We start from the raw sequence: 23,049 nt of genomic DNA on the forward strand, positions 1-23,049 counted from the left end.
AGTCAGAATTGGTCAATATGATAAGGGTACAGCCATAAAAAAGCATAATTGTGGGTAAATTAACACAGAAAAGTTTATTTATTTTCATCTTTCTATCCTCTCTATTGGTTATTTACTTCTAAACAACTAAAAGTAATTTAGAATTGACACTTTTGAACTTTTAAGAAATTTTACTTTACATAGTTTTAAATGTGTTTGTATGTCATGGTATGTCCCAGGATCAAACCAATATTGGAAAAACTTATTGAAATTGCATTTATAAGGTACCCTCATTGATTCAATAAAGTAATATGGTGCATTCTCACAATTTTTTTCTATAATTTTCATTAGAAATCATGTTTACTGTAAAAAATGCCAATTCCTGCCTTATATGCCCAAATATGGTCAAATGTCTTATTTTGATAAATTTTCTGTAATTTCTATTTTCTTTCTTGAAAGGTAATCTGACTTAGATCATTTTGTACCTGTAAGACCTTTTATTCACAATAATTGTGTTTTGTCCAAACTCATCTCCTAGGCCTCAGACCACAGTTATTCTTCCCATTGGTTACAATGCATTTTTTGGTAAAAGTCTAATTGAATTAAAAAAATTGCACTGCTTCAAACATGAAATAAATTTACCTGCTTATAGACCATTATTATTTGAATAAAATATGCTTGTCCCAGGACAATCCATCAGTGCTTTTTCTTTTGAGAGCCATATTAACATGCCAATGGTAGGATTTGAATCTTGAATTATAAATGACGAAGGCGAATTTCTACCCTACTTTCATTTTGGCCGAATCACTACTTTCACTTTCAACAATAAATTTTTTCCACATGTTTTTTACTTATTTTAATATATATGCAACTGATAGGACCACTTAAATAGTAAACATTTCAAAGAAAACAGTAGTCAGAATACTTAGGAAGAAATACCCCATATAATAATTGGGAACTATATTCCCAAAAAAATTGTTAGGAACTGTACTTATCATCACTGCATGTCAAATTTTAAAGAAAAATCCTTAATTACGAAAATATCTAGTGATATATATAATACAGTTCCTAAAGCTAACGATAATCATATTATTGCTTTACAAAACTCATTCTGACTTGAAATTTTTTTTTTTTTCGATTGACAGATTTACTGGAATCCCTTTGTAAGTGGTCTAGTAATAGATTACTTTTTCCTTTCATAAATATGTGATAAACTGGCTCTACGTACATATTTGCTGTGCATGGGCGGATTTACCGGACAAACACATTTCTGATAAAAACACAGATGACCAACTGGTTTTGTTGATTTTATAATTTATTTAGATATTTTTTGGGAAATGAAATAAATAAATCAAAATTGATTTGTCAGTGAATCGATTTATATTAAATTTTGTACAATTTGTATATAATTAGGCAAAAATACATACAATCAAAGCCTTATGTGGGCAGATTTACCATACTGCATCGTATATACAACATACATATGTCTTAATCACTTTTCAGATCTGAGTCGAGGTGGCAGACCTGCCAACTAACCCTGATTTTGGCGGTATCGTCCCGATTTTCGCGCCTCAACCCGAATCCCGATATCGGGATCGTAAAACAAGTCAAAATCCTGATTTTCACAAAATCTACCCCCAAAAAATTGTTAGTTACCGATTTTAAGGTTTTTCTGATCAATTTCTATAAATCTATAATCTTACCTGGCGACATATTTATGACAAGTTTACGACCACAAGCTAATCAATGGTCACAACAGGTGTCATAATTTGTTGTTAAAGGTCATCTGCTTATCTGATGGGTCATAACGATCCTCAAAATTAATTAATTTGTAGGTAAATAGAATTGGTTAGTTAATTTCAATTTATCATACGATCACAATTTGCAATGTTAAGCGTAGTTTCATGACAAAATCGTAATTAACTGAAAGACAAAAACTGTAATGAACTCATTAGAAAACATCGTTTATCTTGAAATCTGTTAAAATTTTTGAAACAGACATGTTTCTGCCCAGTTCTGATTTAAAATCAACTCCATATTGTATTCACTTCTGTGTATACATATTGTGAATAAGCTTCTGTCAGTAGGAGCACCTCTGAATACAAAGAAAGATAACTCAAATTTTATCCATTTTCTCATTACTGATAGACTAACTCAAGATTTGTCTTCTTCCTTCTAACTTTAGGACATTTAGGTTTAGGTCTTTTGAGTCATGGTGCAAAGATAAGAAGGTCTTTGGAGGGGGAAAAGGGGTCTTCATTTTGTATCCTTTATTTTTTTAGGCCTTTTTTCTCTATTAAGTTATTTTGCCAATTTATAAGTACAAGAATCATGCAAATAAAAAAAATCAAGGCTTATTAGCTCATCATCAAAATACCAAAAGAAAAAAGAAGAGATATGAGACTATTTCAAGAGTAAAAAACAGTGCATACACAAACGCTGCAATAATTGTTAACCTTAAAAATCTGGTCACGCACTAAAACTCCCATGGGGATTTTCATAAGTTGGCAGGTCTGAGGTGGCCAAATAAGAAAATTGCTATAGACTCACGAATTCCAAAAAGGATTACTCCAACCAGAGACACATGTACACCATATATATGCCTTAATCCCTTTTCGAATTTTGAGTCAAGGCAGTCAGATAAGAAAATCACTCCATACTCAGAATCCCAAAAGGGATTAATATATATCTCATCTCCAACCAACTTGAAAAGTAAATACTTTTGTTTTTTATTGCCCATAGTCATGATAGTCACTAAGATATTATACTGGACAATATAAAAATAATGAGATGTGATATGATTGCCAATGAGGCAACTATCCACCAGTTCAAATGAAGTGACCGCTATTGTGGTCTTGTAGCGTGTTCGCCTGTACTGCACAAAATCTGGTATTTGGAGTTTGAACCCTGGCCAGGTCAAACCAAAGACTTTAGAATTGGTATGTGCTGCTTCTCCCCTAAGCAAGCCTAAATGCAAAGACTGGTCGGCTAAAACTGACAGACTCAGAATAATGTGTCTGGATAGGGTGACATGTTTTCCTGAGGACTTTTTCCTTGTGAACTAGCAGCTTAAAAATCTGGCTAAATTTGTTGGTCTGGAAGGGTTAATATTCATATAACATTAACATGACGTTCTCGTCCTGAATATGCATTTAATTTGTGGCTGGATGTAAGCAAATATGAGTCACTGTAACAATGAGCAAAACACACAACTCTCAGTCAGCCACAAAAGCCCCCACAGGACAAAATGTGAAACAACACTAACAAACCAATAGCCTGATCTATAATAAAACAAAAAACAAAAATGACTGACAGCAACCAAGGACAACCACATCCGCTGCACCACAATGTTAGATTGTTAAAAGTTCTTAAAGGCTCAAAAGCATAAAGTTGCTGATTTGTACCTTTCAGACAAACAACCATAATCAATTATAGAAAATAATAGGTGTATATATAAAAAAGAAGATGTGGTATGATTGCCAATGAGACAACTCTCCACAAGAGACCAAATGACACAGAAATTAAAAACTATTGGTCACCGTACGGCCTTCAACAATGAGCAAAGCCCATATCGCACAGTCAGCTATAAAAGGCCTCGAAATGACAATGTAAAACAATTCAAACGAGAAAACTAACAGCCTAATTTATGTACAAAAAATGAACGAAAAACAAATATGTAACACATAAACAAACGACAACCACTGAATTACAGGCTCCTTACTTGGGACAGGCACATACATACAGAATGTGGTGGGATTAAACATCCCCTCCCCCTAACCTGGGACAGTGGTGTAACAGTACCACATAAGAACAAACTATAAAAATCAGTTGAAAGAGGCTTATTAATTGGTTTGTAATAGATTATATTTCATTTTATTATATTTATGATACGTTTTTAGAAATGCAACTAAAAATTTGAAGTCTATGTTCCTCCTTATTGATATTTATAACACCTAAATTATATTGTCCTTTTAATTGACTGATTTTGACTTCGACTCAATTTATCAATTTTCAATTATTTCCATCATTTAACACGTACTCAGGTACAAGCATTGTTTTTCTTTCAAAGAAAGATAATTGATCATCCGATAAAACCAGTAAAAACAGTACACATTATGTTATGAATTAGGCCATAAGTTTTCTTGTTTGAATTGTTTCTTATTTTTCATATCGGGGCCTTTTATAGCTGTCTATATGATATGGAATATTTTTGAAGGCTGTAGTGTGGCCTATAATTGCAAACATCCACTTCTTTTGAACTTGTGTTGATAGTTGTCTCATTTTCAATTAATTTACACCACATCTGCTTATTGTTATACTACTGTATTTTGTAGTTTATTGGACATGGTTAGTTGGTGTTTTTTTTTAAGGTTTACAGCAAGTAATATTGGTGCATTTCACTGAATAATCAATGAACTGTAATATTTTTGCTGAATTTAATTTTTGATTCATTTCATCCATATTTCAGTTTGGTACCGGTACTTATTATAAATTCCAAGTTATAATTTTCTATTGGCCAATCAAAACTTGCGTACAAATTGTTTCAGATCAAAAGTCTCTATGAAAAACGGGTGGGAGGGCTGGGTCATGTTGGTTAGATAAATATTTTAAATCTTTATGTATTTTAGCTACACTATAGTAACAGCAGGTTTAAAACGCCCAAAAAAGAACAGATCAAAGGTAGTTTGCTATTAGACTACATGAGTACATGTATTAATTCAAGGTTGGGTATTGATTATGTATCGTATCATCACCCTTGTATCATGATACATATGGTAACATTAGGTTGGTTGTATTGCCCTCAGCAAGTAATAGTAAAGTTTTATATTCATTGTAGGAAGCAGTAATGGCTTGGAGGTTTAAGGCATCGAAGTACAAGAATTCAGCTCCAAAACTTCTTAAAAGAGAGGTAATCTAATATAAGTCACACTAAATAAGAAAGGGGAGGGGGGGGTAGGACGGGTCCTGATCCCGAAATCCCGGGCTTAAAAACATGGAATCCCTGATCCCGAAATCCCGGGCTTAAAAACATGGAATCCCGAGGTCCCGAATTTAAAAAAATTTAAATCCCGACATCCCAAATTTCCAAAAAAGAATTCCCGGATCCCGAAAGGATCAATCCCGAAATCCCGAGCTTAAAAACACCCGATCCCGGAGTCCCGATAAAGGTCCTACCCCCCCCCCCCCCAAGAAAGTAAAAACCAAAAAAGCAATACAAGTTTTTAATTCTTAAGGTATTTTATTTCCAAAATCATAAAAAACAGAATAGGTCACCTTGTCTGCTTTCAAGCTTCAAGCTAGGCAAAATTCTAAACTTTTCTAAACATTTATTCTTGGAAGAAACACAATTACGTAAACAAAACAAAATATATATGATAGAATTATGAAATCATGGTAATGAAATAAATGAAATCAGATTTTGTTCGATACTTTTGGAAAAAAATGGTCAAATTACTTGATTCCTTGCGACATCTCAAAACAGATAAAAATGGCAGTACAATCTAACACAGGTTAAAGAGTTATTTCCCTTTATATGAACTCAATTTTAAATAGTTTGATAAACCAAAAGTTTTTTTGTGTGTTTTTCAAATAATATGAATGTGTTTATACATGTTATATGAAGTAAATCTGAAGTAAAAATTTTCATCAATGAGTCAAAAGAAGGACTGTCAAGAGGAGCAGAAATGTTCAGAATAATATTTTCCTGAAGTTTGAAAGGACTGTACAATTGTAATAATAATTGGTTAAATATTGTAAATTCAGAACTGTTATGCTATTTTTATCATTGCGAAAAATGCAATCAAGTATGTATCGCATTAAGCAGAATTCAAAATTTTAATTCTGATAGCATTATGTCTAAGCAGTAGTGGCATGATATGGCATTAATTAATCTCACTTTTTTTGTGTATTTATCTACCATCAATTGCACTATATAATATCTGAATTTACATATATATATATATATATATATACATATCTGCAAATTACAATAAATAGGAATGGATTGGCGACATTTCTGCTGGAAATTTACCAAGCTCCTGTGGCAACCACATCAAAGCTAGCTGTCAGTATATGGCCTTTAATGTAGATACTTCAGGTAAACTTAGCTTGCTGACATGACGTGCATGTCAACTTAAACATTGTATTAAATTCTTGGTACAATAAATTGCAATTTAGAGTTTTATGTTTTACAATTAAATTCAATGATAAATAAAAGAAAACATAACAGTTAATAAAATTTGAAAAAAAAATCTGCAAATATAAGTTTACATTGTCAGTATTGCAAAAAAAATCCTGTTTGATCGTCTTATTATACAGTGGATGTTTGTAGGCATAATACATTCTTAAATTTGTAAAGAATTTGAAATCTCCATTTTTATGTTTTCTTGTTTAATATTCAAATTTACCTATCTCATGTGGTTTGATTTATTAAAAATAAATGCAATACATGTAATCAAAATGGTACTGGTTGTAAATATAAAATTGTCTCAATCTCAATAAAAGGTAGGACAATAGTAATTTAAAAAAAAATATATTTATACCGCTAAAGGGAAAAACATCATCTCGAATGAACGCAGTTGGTAGTTTTTTGCTTTTCAGGAACTTTTTTTAATGGAATACTATAGTCGCCGTCATGTAATATTGGCACCGTGTTTATTGTCGAAAATTTAAAAAACACCAACCACCTTCATTCAAGATGACGTTTTTCACTTAGCAGTATAAAAAATGTTTTAAAAAAACCACTATTGTCCTACCTTTTATTGAGATTGCACTGTATGATCCTGGCCTACACATTATCCTAGATAATTTTCAATGGTGGAATCCAACATTGTTTTTACCGTAAGTGTTGCCGTGGTGTTTCAGGTTCAGTTTATTTACATATTTTTGGGACCACTTGGAACTTTTCTTCAATAACAAGGTAAGTCTAGAGAAATCTTCTAGTGCAGAAGATTGGCAAATATAAAGCGCGGTAAACTGTTTCACATCAATGACATGAATATTACTGGATAGTTTAATACGAATGTTATGAAATTAAGGATCCTGCATAGAAACCAAGATGGTGGATTTACAATTGAAAACGTTTAGGATAATGTGAAGGTCAGGACTATACAGTGCAATCTCAGTAAAAAGTAGGACAATAATAGTTTTTGAAAACATTTTTTATACCGCTAAAGTGAAAAACATCATCTCGAATGAACGCAGTAGGTAGTTTTAAAATTTTCAACCAAAAACACTCTGCCAATTTTACATGACGGTGACTATAGGATTACTTCCAATTTTTTGTAGGTGTTTTTTTTTTTAACTCAATCTTTCCCTTACAAACTGTACTTTGGACATGGTTCATTGTGAGAGTTAGGTAAATATCTAAAAGTTAAATCTCCTCTGGGCTACAAATTTTACTGTACACATATTTTGTAAGCCTTTTGTTTTGACAATACTGTAATGTAAATATTTATATTTCAGGGGGAGGTAATCTTGCCATTTTACCAATAAATACATCTGGAAGATTGACAACTGGATTGCCAATGTTGAAAGCACATGGAGGTCTGTTAGATTAATTGTATATACAATTATTGTAAGATAACATGGGGCTCTCACTAAGAAGAGTCCATGAGTCCCCATCTCAGGAAAAATCAGACTGGATTTTTGAACTAATGATCCAAGTCCCGAAAAATATAAAGTTGGTTGAAATAGAAGTGTAGCTTTTTAGTTTCTCTTGTTTTGTTTGACAAGAAAATGTGAATTATACATTGAGACTATGACATTGTTTTGGTCAAAACTTTAGACTTACCATACCCTTAAATAATGACTCATTGTGAAGAAATCTTTTCTTTAAACTATAAATAGATCTAGATTGTACCTGGAATCAGCTCAACATAGAGAAATCAAGCAATTGGTTTTAATAAACAACCACTAGACCGCATTCTTTAAGGAGGGGCCTGATGGGGGGGGGGGGGGTCTCATCACGATTCACGAGTTGATTTTTTTGTCAATCACGATTCACAGAAAATAAATTTCCATGATCACGGATCACGAAAATATAAAAAAAAAAAAAAATCTGTAGAAAAACAGATCACGATAGCGAAAATGCGCCAATCACGAAGAACGAAAATAACCCATCAGGCCCCTCTTTAAGTTGTAACTACTATAGATAACAGCAAAAAGGAAGAAGAAAATTTAATCACTGAGAAGGCATGCACTTAAGATGAAGTTGAATAAGTAATTTGACTTTTCAGTCCATCAATTCAATTGGTCAGTGACAAAATTAATTTAAATCTTTCAATTAGATCCTTTATATTTTTACAGATTTTGTAACAGATTTTGAGTTTTCTCCCTTTGATGATTTCCTATTGGCAACAGGTTCAGCAGACAACACAGTAAGTTATGGTGTATATTTATTTTTTCAACAATGTTGAAATATCATCTTTGATTACTTACTCTTTTTTTCTGGTAATTTCACAAATGAGTGTTAAATATATAAGTGTCTCTTTCATAGCTAGAAAATAAGTGGAAAAAGGCCTAGATGTTTATGTATGGTAGAACCAAGATAATTTGCAATTTTCCCCCCATTTGTTTTTGTAGTTATTGATATTTTTAAATATGACTTTTGTAACAATTGCTGTTTTTAACAAACAATAGATCTTTAAATTTTAACCAAAATCTGCCGTAACAAGAATTTGCAACATTAAAACAAAAAATCAGTCTGTCTACATTTTGTATTTTCTCTATTTTCAGTTGAAAGTTTGGCAGCTTCCTGAGGACAATGCTAACCTGACAGAGACCATATCAATTGTTAGTCCTGCTGTAGTATTACCTGGTCAACAACGTAGGATAGAGAATGTTACCTGGAATCCTGTAGCTGATAACATATTGACTGTTACCTCACACAATACAGTTAAATTGTTTGATGTATCTCAGGGAACAGAAAAATTTTGTGAGTTCCAGTCTTTATTTTAGTGATGCTGAAGTTTGGTTAGATATAAAATCTAGTGAGTTATATATGACTTTGAATAAAAGACCCAAGGATTAGAATAGAAAGTGAAACCTTTTTGGGAATATCGATTCTTGACAGTCAAAGAATATAAAGTAAGATTAATATTGCATACATGCAATTTAGAGTTTAACATTGTATAGACATTATTACATTGTTAAAGACTGTATGTTTGTCTTCAAAATATCTTTTTTGTTGTTAGCTTGCTATTGAATTGACACATATAAATAAAAGGAGATGTGAAATTAAATCAATGAGACAGCAACTCAACAACAAAAACAACCAGACATCTGTACTGAACGTCTTTTTATTCATATGTAAGAAAGATATTGAGTGAAGTTTCTAAATCAGATTTTTTTTAAAAGAAATTGCAGAGTGGCTTTCATAGCAACAGGTTAGTGTAAGTTCAGATATTATTGCGATGTTTTTATTAGTGAGAAAATTTGTCAGTATGATGTTCTCAATAATCAAACTCACATTCATAAATTCAGTGGTGATTTTCCTTCATAAAATTTTTGCAATCGGATAAATTAGATTTTGCAGTTATCCCAGAGATCAAGAATTTGCTACAATAAATGTATGCATTAATTTACAATAATCATATTTGTTTTCCATTAAATTTTAGGTATAGACAGTCACAAAGACCAGATACAAAGTCTTAGTTGGAAAGCTGATGGAACGTGTTTAGTGACCACATGTAAAGATAAACTGCTCAGAGTTATAGATCCTCGATCATCAACTGTGCAACAGGTATATAACCAAACAAAAATTTGTTCAGGTGGGATTCTAAAATGGCAGTATTTGGTGGAACAATGAGCTTTTTATATGATAATGTTGCTTTTGGTATTGTGAATAAAATTTCTGAAAGTATTATAAATATAACAAATATCAACTTTCAGATGTCTTTAAGGATGTTCACTACTCTGTTTCAAAAAAACAAACTTTTTAAAAGACTGTTATGAATTGATAGTATATAAATGAAGGAACTAAAAAAGCAGAAAAAATGAAGGGTTCGTGTGCTTGTTTTCGAGATAAAAGCCATTGAAAATTTGCCGGGAAATTATTCTCTCTAGACTTTTCATACATTTAACATTGGCACATTTTTCTTTCAAAAACTATGAAAAAATAACAAGGATTTTATAAGATTTTCAAATATGGCGTTTTAAACTATATGTAATAAAATTATGGAAAGAAAAGTAGGGGTTAGTGGGCAAAATTTTTTATTGGCACTACATGGATAAAACCAGAGGATTCTAAATATCTGGCAAAAATTCTAAAACATGAGGAGCGAACATCCTTAAGACATTAGATTGTCAGATGTCAGTAGTCATATAAAACAATTATGAATTACATAAAAAAAGGAGATGTTAAATATACATTAATGAGACAGCAATCTAACAAACAAATGATAAAAAGACCTGTAGAGGTCAACATATGGTTTTCAAGGGACAGCAGGTGGTACAATATGTTAAGTTCTATATCATCTCAAATCTAAAGAGAAAATGTACCTTTTACTGTTAACCCTATGTCTTAAAATTTATATGATTAGGGCAAAAAAAACATGAGTTTAAGGTGTCCTACTGAAAATTAACAGAAATGGTAGGTCATATTATTTTGGGGGTAACATGCTGGAAAATCTTCAACGAACTGTTCTAGTTCTGACTAAGTTCACATTTGCTATTCATACATGAACACATTGACAATGTTAAATGCGGTTTTGATCAATTCTGTCAAATCCATTAATTGATTAAGTTAGCAGCTACAACTAATAAGTTGGTTAAAAGTTTTTGGAGAAATTCTCATGTCAATACATATTTTTTGACAATTGATATTAGGGCTGATATTCATGTTATCGCCCTACGCCTGAATGAATTAAATAAGAGATATGGAGTACTGTTCAGAAATTATTGCGAGGTTTTTTATTATTGGGAATATTGCTACTGGGTGAGTATGGCAGTAATAAGAACTCACATTTTGATATCTGATATATATATATGTATGCAGTTTTTTCTGCATTCACACTAATTAATCTTGAATTTTGTTTGATCAATATTGCAATTAAGAATTGAATGCTTCTTTTTATGCCCCACCTACGATAGTAGAGGGGCATTAAGTTTTTCGGTCTGTGTGTTCGTTCGTCTGTCGGTCTGTCTGTCCGTTCGTCCGTCTGTCCCTCTTCAGGTTAAAATTTTTGGTCAAGGTAGTTTTTGATGAAGTTAAAGTCCAATCAACTTGAAACTTAGTACACATGTTCCCTATGACATGATCTTTCTAACTTTAATGCCAAATTAGAGTTTTGACCCCTATTTCACGGTCCACCAGGCCTCTACAATAACTTTTTTTTCAACTTGTCCAGTAGGACAAGTACATACCAAAACTTACTTGTCCGAATGAAATTGTAACTTGTCCAAAAAAAACATCTTAATAATAACCTTTTTTGCATTTTAAGTTGATTGAATTAAAACAAAAGAACAGAATTTGATTTTAACATATATTTTGCAATACTTTTAAAAAATATGAGTCGAGAACAACTGAATCTAGTAATGTCACAGGACTCAGGTTCTAGTTTTCATCAATCCCAAAGTCTCATCAGACTCTGCACATGAGGTACCGTCTGATAGGATTGCCAATGGACACTCATTGGATTTGTATCCTGTTTTTTTAAGTTGAAAAAAGTTGATTCAAATGCAATCAATAAAAAAAAGAAGATGAGGTATGATTGCCAATGAGACAACTCTCTGCAAGAGATCAAATGACACAGAAATTAACAACTATAGGTCACCGTATTGCAAGTACTAGTATTGTTTTTTTCTACATATGATCAAATATGATTTTGTTAATTTTATGGTAAATAATTTCTTTATTTTTATTTAAAAAATATTTTTGTTAAAAAAATTACCGGTATGGTATTTATTATGAAGCAACAGAATAAGGTAGGAAAACGAGGTACTGATTTGTCTTGGTCCCAAAATGTCTCCTGCGTTACCAAACTGTCTATTAATTATGTCTATTAAATATGTCTCCTACGGTGACAAACTGTCTATTAAACTTGGAGCCAAATTGCTTCCGAGCTGGTGAGGAACTGTCTTGTAAAGTTACCTTATCTACAAAGTGCAGCGATATTCGGATCAGTAAGACTGGTTTCCGAGAACCTGTTAAAAAGTAACTGACAAAGAACCAGTTTTAAATTATCGATTGCAAGTAAACATGTCAATTTAATACTTGTTTTTATCTTCTTTTCTTGTTTTTTGTTTATAATTACTTTGTTCATCAAAGTTGGATTAAATTTATTTTCTGCAGAATAATTTTACTTGTCCAGTCGGACAAGCTTGATATAGCTTTTACTTGTCCGACCTTTTTTTCCTCTGGTACCAGACAATCGGACAAGCGTTATTGTCGAGCCCTGTCCACTGAACATAGAAAATGATAGTGCGAGTGGGCATCCGTGTACTATGGACACGTTCTTGTTATGATTTTATTGAGGTGTAAAAGTGTTGACCGAAGCACATGTACATGTTGTATGAAGCGTGAAAGTGCTTCACATTAAATATCAACTCTTGTACGACCCTTTAAAATTATAATGCTACAACCATGAAATTAAGAATTATATCAAGCTTTGCATTAGTTTATTCTATGGGTTGTTTTTTATCATTTATCACAGATAGCACGTGCAGTCATAGCTGTTGTATTTTATACGGAAACAAAATAAATTTAATATTGGATTGCCTCGCAATTGTCAGCCAATCAAAATTAGGGATTCTAATGAAACATACGTGTTATGTAATTATAAATAAATGCTCACAATACTTTCATAAAGACTGACAACACTTTGACCAAAAGTGAAAAAAAAAATATACAATTTTCCATAAAATTCTACACAGAAAACAAAATCTTGAGCAACATCGACCTCATTAAAATCTTGAGGTAAACTCGAGGGTTCCAGAAGGATAAGCAGAAATTGACTTTTTTAGCTCACCTGGCCCTAGCTCATCACTTGGCGTCCGGCGTCCGTCGTCCATCATCGTCGTCGTCGTCCTTCATTGTTAGCTTTTTACACAAATCTTCTCCTCTGAAAACCTTTGGGCCAAATTTAACCAAACTTGGCCACAATCATCATTAGGGTATCTTGTTTAAAAAATGTGTCCGATGACCCAGCCAACCAACCAAGATGGCCGCCATGGCTAAAAATAGAACATAGGGGTAAAATGTAGATTTTGGCTTATATCTCTGAAACCAAAGCATTTAGAGTAAATCTGACATAGGGTCAAACTGATTATCAGGTCAAGATCTATCTGCCCTGAAATTTTCAGACAAATCTGACAACCTGTTGTTTGGTTGCTGCCCCTGAATTGGTAATTTTAAGGAAATTTTGCAGTTTTTGGTTATTATCTTGAATATTATTATAGATAGAGATAAACTGTAAGCAGCAATAATGTTCAGCAAAGTAAGATCTACAAATAAGTCGGCATGACCAAAATTGTCAGTTGACCCCTTTAGGAGTTATTGCCCTTTATAGTCAATTTTTAACAAATTTTTGTAATCTTCTACAAAAATGTTCTTCTCTGAAACTACTGAGACAAATTTAACCATACTTGGCCATAATCATTATTAGGGTATCTAGTTTAAAAAATTTGTTCGATGACCCCGCCTTCCAACCATCCTGGCCGACTTGGTTAAAAATAGAACATGGGGGTAAAATGCAGTTTTTGGTTTATATCTCTGAAACTAAAGTATTTAGAGCAAATCTGACGGTGGCAAAAATGTTCATCAGATTTAGATTTATCTGCTCTGAAATTTTCAGACGAATCCGACAACCCGTTGTTGGGTTGCTGCCCCTGAGTTAGTAATTTTACAGAAATTTTGCAGTTTTTTGTTATCTTAGATATTATTATAATATCTAATATCTTATACTATTAATTGTGATTTTAACCTTATTTTACATGATTTCCAAAGCATCAGTAAGTACAGGTGAGCGACACAGGCTCTTTAGAGCCTCTAGTTTATTAATGTTGTTAAATTTAATTTTCTCTCTCTGTCGTTACAGGAAGGGGCAGGACACCAGAATATAAAAGATTCCAGAGCTGTATGGTTAGGTAATAAAGACAGAATTGTTACAACAGGATTCGGTAGTGTAAGTGTTTAGATGACTGTGAACTTGCTATTGAAGTCAAACTTGCCTGCTGCCACTAAATATTGCTGTAGTCAACTGGTAATAAAAGTGTTTGAATACTGTAAAATTGTCATTGAAATATAAACTTTCCAAATGCCATTTATCTTGTTTAGGTTAAATGTTGAAAACCTATGAATTTTAAATGTCAAATGAAGTACAGATATATTTTGATAAAAAAAATAAAAATGTTTATATGGTATTCCTATATATTTTTTTTAATCTGTTTTGTTAATCCTTGAATCTTTTTTTAGCAAAATTTGTGCACATTTTTTGTTGTTGTCCCCTAGCCCAACATAGATAGGAGGTTGTATAGGGTTTCGTTCATTTGTTCATCTGTCCAAGGTAAGTTTCAAATCTTATCAAATACAACCCATCTAGTAATGAATGATCATTTCCTCTGTTGATACATCATGTTTAACCTTTTTTTATCAGGAAGATGTACTAAAATTAGGTCACATTGACCTTCATTTTACCCATGACTGGCTGTGGTTAAGTTTTGAGTTTAGGTCTAGATCTAACCAAATACAAATTGTGAAAGAACTGTATATTTTTAAATGGTAAACTAGGCTTGCTAAACTATCCAGGTTTTAAATGAATTATTAAACAAATTTAAAAAAATGAACAGGTGAGGGGATTTGCTGTCCTTTACTATGACTCCATTTCTTCAAAGGGGCATCAATGGCCAAGTGATATAAGTAAAATTGAGAATGGAAATGGGGAATGTGTCAAAGAGACAACAACCCAACCATAGAGCAGACAACAGCCGAAGTCCACCAATGGGTCTTCAATGCAGCGTGAAACTCCCGCACCCGGAGGCGTCCTTCAGCTGGCCCCTAAACAAATATGTATACTAGTTCAGTGATAATGGACGTCATACTAAACTCCAAATTATACACAAGAAACTAAAATTAAAAATGATACAAGACTAACAAAGGCCAGAGGCTCCTGACTTGGGACAGGCGCAAAAATGCGGCGGGGTTAAACATGTTTTTTGAGATCTCAACCCTAGTAGTTTATCTTGTGTATCACTAGCCTGTCAACTCTGAGGTTGTGAGTTTGAACCTTTCACTCAAGAGACAGGTGCTTTTCACTCCAACCTTATTTGATAAGGATTGTCAGTTTTCCTGCCAAAGGTATGTGGTTCTCTCCAGGCACTACATCTTCCTCCACCAATAAAAACTGACACTGCCACGATTTAGCCAAAAGCGCTGAAAGTGGTGTGAAACACCAACCAATCAACCAGTTCTTCATTTTTTTTCTTTTTAAGACTTAACACTGATATTTTCTAATGGTATTTCATTTCAGTCAAGAAACAGAGAAATTAGTATATGGGACAGTAGAAACTTGTCTTCATCTTTAAACACAATATCAGTAGATGCATCTTCAGGGTAGGATTATTTTTACAGGCTATCTCATCAGTTTATTGACAGACATGTATTATTATGTGTGATTAAAATCTAGAATTAAAATGATTCATAAAAACTAATTTATTTTTAGAAATTGCTTCTCTAGTTTAAATTATTCAATTTAAAGGTAAAATAAAGAAATCAGCCAAAAAAAAAAGAACAAGTTTCTTGTGTAATATATGATAAATACTGTTCATTCAGTATTGTTCGTGTGGTACTCATTTTTAGCTCACCTGGCCCAAAGGGCCAAGTGAGCTTTTCTCATCACTTGGCGTCCGTCATCCGTCGTCGTCGTCGTTAACTTTTACAAAAATCTTCTCCTCTGAAACTACTGGGCCAAATTTGACCAAACTTGGCCACAATCATTATTGGGGTATCTAGTTTAAAAAATGAGTCCGGTGACTGGGCCAACCAACCAAGATGGCCACCGTGGCTATAAATAGAACATAGGGGTAAAATGTAGATTTTGGCTTATATCTCTGAAACCAAAGCATTTAGAGCAAATCGGACATGGGGTAAAATTGTTTATCAGGTCAAGATCTATCTGCCCTGAAATTTTCAGATGAATCAGACAACCCGTTGTTGGGTTGCTGCCCCTGATTTGGTCATTTCAAGAAAATTTTGCCGTTTTTGGTTATTATCTTGAATATTATTATAGATAGAGATAAACTGTAAACAGCAATAAATCAGCAAAGTAAGATCTACAAATAAGTCAACTTGACCAAAATGGTCAGTTGACCCCTTAAGGAGTTATTGCCCTTTATAGTCAATTTTTAACCATTTTTTGTAAATTTTTGCAATCTTTTACAAAAATCTTCTCCTCTGAAACTACTAAAACAAATTTAACCAAACTTGTCCACAATCATCATTAGGGTATCTAGTTTAAAAATTGTGTCCGATGACCCCGCCCGTGAACCAAGATGGCCGACATGGCTAAAAAATAGTACATAGGGTAAAATGCAGTTTTTGGCTCATATCTCTGAAACCAAAGCATTTAGAGCAAATCTGACGAGGATAAAATTGTTCATTAGGTCAAGATCTATCTGCCCTGAAATTTTCAGACCAATCAGGCAACATGTTGTTGGGTTGCTGCCCCTGAATTGGTCATTTTAAGAAAATTTTGCAGCTTTTGGTTATTATCTTGAATATTATTATAGATCGAGATAAACTGTAAAACAGCAAAGTAAGATCTACAAATAAGTCAACATGACCAAAATTGTCAATTGACCCCTTAAGGAGTTATTGCCCTTTATAGTCAACTTTTTACAATTTTCATAAATTTTGTAAATTTTTGTAAATTTTTACAAAATATTTTCCACTGTAACTACTGGGCCAAGTTCATTATAGATAGAGATAATTGTGAGCAGCAAGAATGTTCAGTAAAGTAAGATCTACAAACACATCACCATCACCAAAACACAATTTTGTCATGAGTCCATCTGTGTCCTTTGTTTAATATGCACATAGACCAAGGTGAGCGACACAGGCTCTTTAGATCCTCTAGTTCATGGATTTAGTTGGTATGGGTAAACCACTAATTTAAGTGTTCTACGAAGTACTAATTTCCTAAAGATTTGTATGCAGTAATTATAAAAACCATGAAATTAAATATCCACAAAAGTACAATATTTCCGTAAGCCACTGAAATTTGTACCCACAAATATAAATTAATGAATCCAAGCTATTTCTCACTTGAATTTATTTTGTAGAACTTTGATGCCATTGTATGACGCTGACACCGATATGATCTTCTTTGCTGGAAAGGTATGTATTGGAAATTATAATGGTAATCTAAGCTAAAAAAATAATATGTGGTAAAAAAATGTGTTATTCTTAAAATTTCAAATTTTGAAATAGAACAATTATTTAAAAATACTGTGTCAAGTTTTTGCTTGGTTGATTCACATACATGGCACTCAGAACCTTATTTAAGGATGTTCGCTATTCTGTTTCAAAATAACAAGCTTTTTAAAAGATTGTTATAAATTGATAGTAAATAAATAAAGGAACTAAATAAGCAGAAAAAAAATGAAGGGTCCGTGTGCTTGTTTTCGCGATATAAGCCATTTAAAATTTGGCGGGAAATAATTCTCTCTAGATTTTTCCTACATTTAACATTGGCACCTTTTTTCTTTCAAAAACTATAAAAAAATAACAAGGATTTTATAAGATTTCCAAATATGGCTTTTGAAACTACATGTAATAAAATTATGAAAAGAAAAGAAGGGGTTAGCGGGCAAAATTTTTTAACGGTAATACAAGGATAAAACCAGAGGATTCCGAATATCTGGCAAAAATTCAAAAACAAGAGGAGCAAACTTCCTTAAGGAGCCCTGCCAAATGTGTTATCTCACATCTAATGTAAGCATTGGACATCACATACTGAAAATATCTTGATTTCTCTCTATTACAGGAATCATCATGCTTATGTGAATGTTCTTGATTTAAATAGAACAGCTGCTCTAATTCGTATATATAATGGCAAAGTTTTGTACAAATTGGAACAGATTAAGTTATTTTATTTGTTAAAAAGTCATTACATGAAAGTAGGTTAAAGGAAGAAATTTGAAATAATTTTTTTTTATCAAATTACAAAATATTTCAATTAAAGGTTTTAAGAAGATATTGTTTTCTACATCATGAGATTTATTTTTAATTATCAAGCAGGTTAGACAATATGGCATCACTAGTTAGAAACACAAACAAAATCATAAATTTTTAGCAATAAAAAATCATTAAGAAAAGTTTCAGGCGGACAAAAAGATTGGATTAATCGTTAATTAGCATGCAGGTTAGACAATAGTGTATCACTATAAAAAAGAAGATTTTTTATGATTGCCAATGAGACAACTCTCCACAAGAGACCAAATGACACAGAATTTAACCACTATAGGTCACCGTACGGCCTTCAACAATGAGCAAAGCCCATACTGCACAGTCAGCTATAAAAGGCCCCGAAATGACAATGTAAAACAATTCAAACGAGAAAACTAACGGCCTAATTTATGTACAAAAAATGAACGAAAAACAAATATGTTATACATAAACAAACGACAACCACTGAATTACAGGCTCCTGACCTGGGACAGGCACATACATACAGAATGTGGCGGGGTTAAACATGTTAGCTGGATCCCAACCCTCCCCTAACCTGGAACAGTGGTGTTACAGTACAACATAAGAACGAAACTAGTTCAGTACACAAACAAAATCATAAATTTTCAGAAATAAAAAATCAAAAAAAAAAATTTCAGGGGACAAAACATTTAGATTTATTGTTAATTATCATGCAGGTTAGGCAATATTGTATAACTTGTTAGAAACACAAACTAAATTAGAAATCTACAGCATTAAGAAATCTAATTATTTTACAGGGAGACAACACAATCAAATATTGTGAAATCACAGACAAGACTCCATATTTACAGGAAAGTAAGTGATTCTTATTTTATTGGTCATGTTGGACAAAGTCCAAAACTGGCTAATAGTATGGTGATATCAAGTGGATGGGTAGGTGGGGGAAAACTGGGTTCCTAAATTGTGTAATCAACTCCTCCTACAGTTTTCAACCCAGATCCCTAAGACTTCACAGAAAGATTGTAAACATACTGAAGTTGTGCAACTGCTATTATGGAACTGTTTGAAGAGTTATTTCATAATTTTTTTGGTCTTGTGTATTTGTCATTTTCCTGCTGTTCTTCATCTTGTTAGATATTTAAGAAACATTCTTCTTCCCCTTTATGTAATTGCAACTACATTGTAAACATTCTACATTGATTAGTCACTAAAATTGCAAACTGGCCATTTGAGATTTTAACCCATTTTTGAAGTATTTCATCACCAGTAGATCAAACTTCATGATAAAATAGGCTATAATAATGAAAATAGGAATATGTGGTATGATTGCCAATGAGACAACTCTCCACCAGAGACCAAATGATGTAGAAGTTAACAACTAAAGGTCAATGTACGGCCTTCAACAATGAGTACAGCCCATACCGCATAGTAAGCTTTAAAAAGCCCAGAATTGACAAAATGTAAAACTATTCAAAGCCTTAGGAAATAGGGCTTTAACAATTATCAGAGGTCAATAAAGCTACATGTATTTGAAAAAAACGGGGGGAAAACACTGTATAATACACTTTTGTAGAATAATACCAGAATCCTTAAAATTGCCAATTGATAAAATATTTCAGATTCAGTAGCCTCCACAGAACAGATAAAAGGAGCAGGACTGGTACCTAAGCTAGCATTAGATGTAATGGCAGGGGAGGTTAACAGAATTCTGATACTGACCAAATCTAATGTTTTACCTACACCTTATATAGTACCCAGAAAGGTAAGTGCATTAGATGTAATGACCGGGGAGGTTAACAGAATTCTGATACTGACCAAATCTAATGTTTTACCTACACCCTATATAGTACCTAGAAAGGTAAGTGAATTAGATGTAATGGCAGGGGAGGTTAACAGAATTCTGATACTGACCAAGTCTAATGTTTTACCTACACCCTATATAGTACCTAGAAAGGTAAGTGAATTAGATGTAATGGCAGGGGAGGTTAACAGAATTCTGATACTGACCAAATCTAATGTTTTACCTACACCCTATGTAGTACCTAGAAAGGTAAGTGAATTAGATGTAATGGCAGGGGAGGTTAACAGAATTCTGATACTGACCAAGTCTAATGTTTTACCTACACCCTATATAGTACCTAGAAAGGTAAGTGCATTAGATGTAATGACCGGGGAGGTTAACAGAATTCTGATACTGACCAAATCTAATGTTTTACCTACACCCTATATAGTACCTAGAAAGGTAAGTGCATTAGATGTAATGACCGGGGAGGTTAACAGAATTCTGATACTGATTAAATCTAATGTTTTACCTACACCCTATATAGTACCTAGAAAGGTAAGTTTCTTTTGACATTAATAATACACATAATTTTAATATATATTCTGGTAGAACTGATATAGATTACACATGGAAAAGAAATGCAGAATTTTTTTCCAATAATATGATTTATAGGGCCAAAACTGTAAATAATTTCTTGAAGATTATCGTTTTGTAGAAGTTGCAGAATACCACAATTTTCAGAGACTAATTTATTTATGAAAAGGATCTAGCAATTAGCAATAACTTTCCTTATCTCACATCAATCATTGGAATTGTTCATAAGACACCAGTATTTGTCATCCAAAATAATAAACTATGACATCTTGTACATAACAATCAACCGAATTTCTTAAAGCGCACACTTTATCAAGCATCTCTTAATAGAGTATTTGCCATGGGAAAGAGTAAATTGTCTCCCTCCTATTGATCAATCAAAATCTGGCATTTTGACATCTTTTAAATCTACAATGCTATTGAATGTATAAACCACTGTTGCTTTCAATGCTAAATTTTGCAGTTTCCAACATTGATAGCCATTTTGGTGTAAGTGTTAATAAAGAGATGGTCATTTCATGTCAAAACAATATACCTTAGCCTGGCTTGTGCTGAAAAATTCAATATACCTTTTTAATTACATTAAAGATAACACTGGCTCTGGGGGTTTGGAAGTACAAAACATGTACTTCTTATCTGAGAAACAGACAAATATATTTTGTGTCATGATGGAAACCCCATATCCTTTGTTTTTCTATTATATTAAAGGAGTTTGTCTCTAGTGCTGTGTGGAGGCCGTAGAAAGTTTCCCCTTGCTTGATTTGTATGCTCTTCTGTATTTTTAAACTTATGGTGTATTTATTCCTGAGATATCTTCTTTATGTGTGCCACATCATTCTCTCAATTTTAGGCCAGTTTGTGTACTAAAATTTTAATAAGACGCACGCCACCTATTCTTGGTCCTCATTCCTATCCACGTTAAATTTTTCACTTCTAAACATTTTATGGGATGGAATCAATATACCGTTATTTATACATTAGACTGTACTGGTTACCGGCCTTTTGGATACACCAAACCAGGTTCTTCATATCTGAGTAACAGGCAATATATGCCCTCAATTTTAGAATTCATTCATACATTTTTGTTTTATTCAAAATGATCAGTCATTATGTGATCTACAAGGATCACCAGTCCTTCACCTTTTACATCATTTCATGGTTCTAGCATAAAAATGTTATTATAAGAATTGAATGCTTCTTTTTGCTATTTTATAGGGTTGTAAAAGCGTTTTCTTGCACTCATTTTTAGAATGAAGTGCGGAACATGTGCTTCAGTCAACGCTTTTTCATCCCAATAACATTACAATAGAAGCATTCAATTCATAAATAAAGTATCTTTATCAGATGTTCAAAACAGCAGTATCAAATCATTAATAAGATAAATGTTGATATCACAAGTCATAGTGTTAGAATAGCTAAAAATAGAGAGAAAAAGATTAAGTGCACGTGTTATTGAAATCTTGATTTTTTAAGAAATATGTTATTGAATCTTGTTTTATTAAGAAATGTGCAATTTATTTTCAGTCTTACAAAGAATTCCATGATGATCTGTTCCCAGAAACACCTTGTGGGGAACCAGCATTATCCAATGATGACTGGTTCTCTGGTCAAAATGCTCAGGTATGCTACTTAAAATTAAAGAATAATTGTCAAGCAGTATTTTAAAAAAAATTGATTTATCTGGTACTGAAAAAAAGATACTAAAGGGATATTAAAAAAAATGACAATACCATGGCAAAAAAGAGAAATACAAAAAAACAAAGGTCTTCAAAACACAACACGGAAGACTGGGCAACAGTAGCCCAACAAAAACAAGGTTGATCTCAGGTGCCCTGGAAGGGTAAGCATATCCTGCTGAACTTGTAGCATCTGTCGTTTTCTCATGGCAAGTACAAAATCAGTGGTGAATCTCATTCTGTAATGTCACAGGAAAAAATGACAGGAATTTGGCAAAGACTTTTGAAACATACTGATGGTCATCTGTAAGACAGATATCCCACAAGGGTCAAACAGACAATGATGGCTTCTGTTAAACCTATGAAAGGGATGACTTCAACTAGGCCACAAGGACCCTTGGTTCAAAAGCTTCCTGGAAGGTTTTAACTGGGAGATATATTCTCCATATGCTGTGCTGCTGGAATGTTGCTACATAGAAATGGAAAGTTCACAATAGGAAACCTGAAATTATCTCTTTTGTCATTAAGTTTAGTTCTCATCAGAGTGAAAATGTTTTTTTTTTTAAATAAATTTTGAAAACCAGATATTTAGTTATGACGCTTATTGTTATTTATAAAAGAATCATTAAGACTCAAAATCATAAAAAATTAAAAAGCATGTAAAAATTGGGCATTAGAAATTGAACTTTACTAAAATAAAATATACAAGAGCATGCGATAAAATTACAATGGGTGCTCATTTTTCTGTCCCAAAGGGTAAGTGCTAGTTCCATTAAAACATCAATGGTACCCAGAGTCTTCACTTTAAAAATAGAATAGCCATTTCTAGAAGCAATATAAGAGACCTGCATACATTTTAAACCTGTACAACA

General features: G+C 32.7%; 1 protein-coding gene across 3 annotated transcripts in view; it reads left to right on the forward strand.

Moving 5' to 3' along the window:
- The window catches only part of LOC127715519 (coronin-7-like), a 49,200-nt gene that overhangs the window by 2,783 nt on the left and 23,368 nt on the right, over window positions 1-23,049 (forward strand). Inside the window, exons 2-14 of one of the 3 annotated variants that reach the window (XM_052221578.1) lie at window positions 4,817-4,888; window positions 5,977-6,076; window positions 7,444-7,524; window positions 8,287-8,357; window positions 8,716-8,914; window positions 9,597-9,721; window positions 14,016-14,102; window positions 15,447-15,529; window positions 17,257-17,311; window positions 18,922-18,979; window positions 19,744-19,820; window positions 19,917-19,982; window positions 22,026-22,121. In XM_052221578.1, the coding sequence (XP_052077538.1) occupies window positions 4,826-4,888; window positions 5,977-6,076; window positions 7,444-7,524; window positions 8,287-8,357; window positions 8,716-8,914; window positions 9,597-9,721; window positions 14,016-14,102; window positions 15,447-15,529; window positions 17,257-17,311; window positions 18,922-18,979; window positions 19,744-19,820; window positions 19,917-19,982; window positions 22,026-22,121 (1,161 nt within the window). In that variant the 5' untranslated portion in view covers window positions 4,817-4,825. Of the gene's footprint in view, window positions 1-4,816; window positions 4,889-5,976; window positions 6,077-7,443; window positions 7,525-8,286; window positions 8,358-8,715; window positions 8,915-9,596; window positions 9,722-14,015; window positions 14,103-15,446; window positions 15,530-17,256; window positions 17,312-18,921; window positions 18,980-19,743; window positions 19,887-19,916; window positions 19,983-20,300; window positions 20,367-22,025; window positions 22,122-23,049 lie in introns of all 3 variants that reach the window. The other 2 variants (XM_052221577.1, XM_052221576.1) reach the window with 2 other exon arrangements.

This window comes from Mytilus californianus, unplaced genomic scaffold, assembly GCF_021869535.1.
Source record: "Mytilus californianus isolate M0D057914Y unplaced genomic scaffold, xbMytCali1.0.p SCAF_9, whole genome shotgun sequence".
NCBI classification, from domain to species: domain Eukaryota; kingdom Metazoa; phylum Mollusca; class Bivalvia; order Mytilida; family Mytilidae; genus Mytilus; species Mytilus californianus.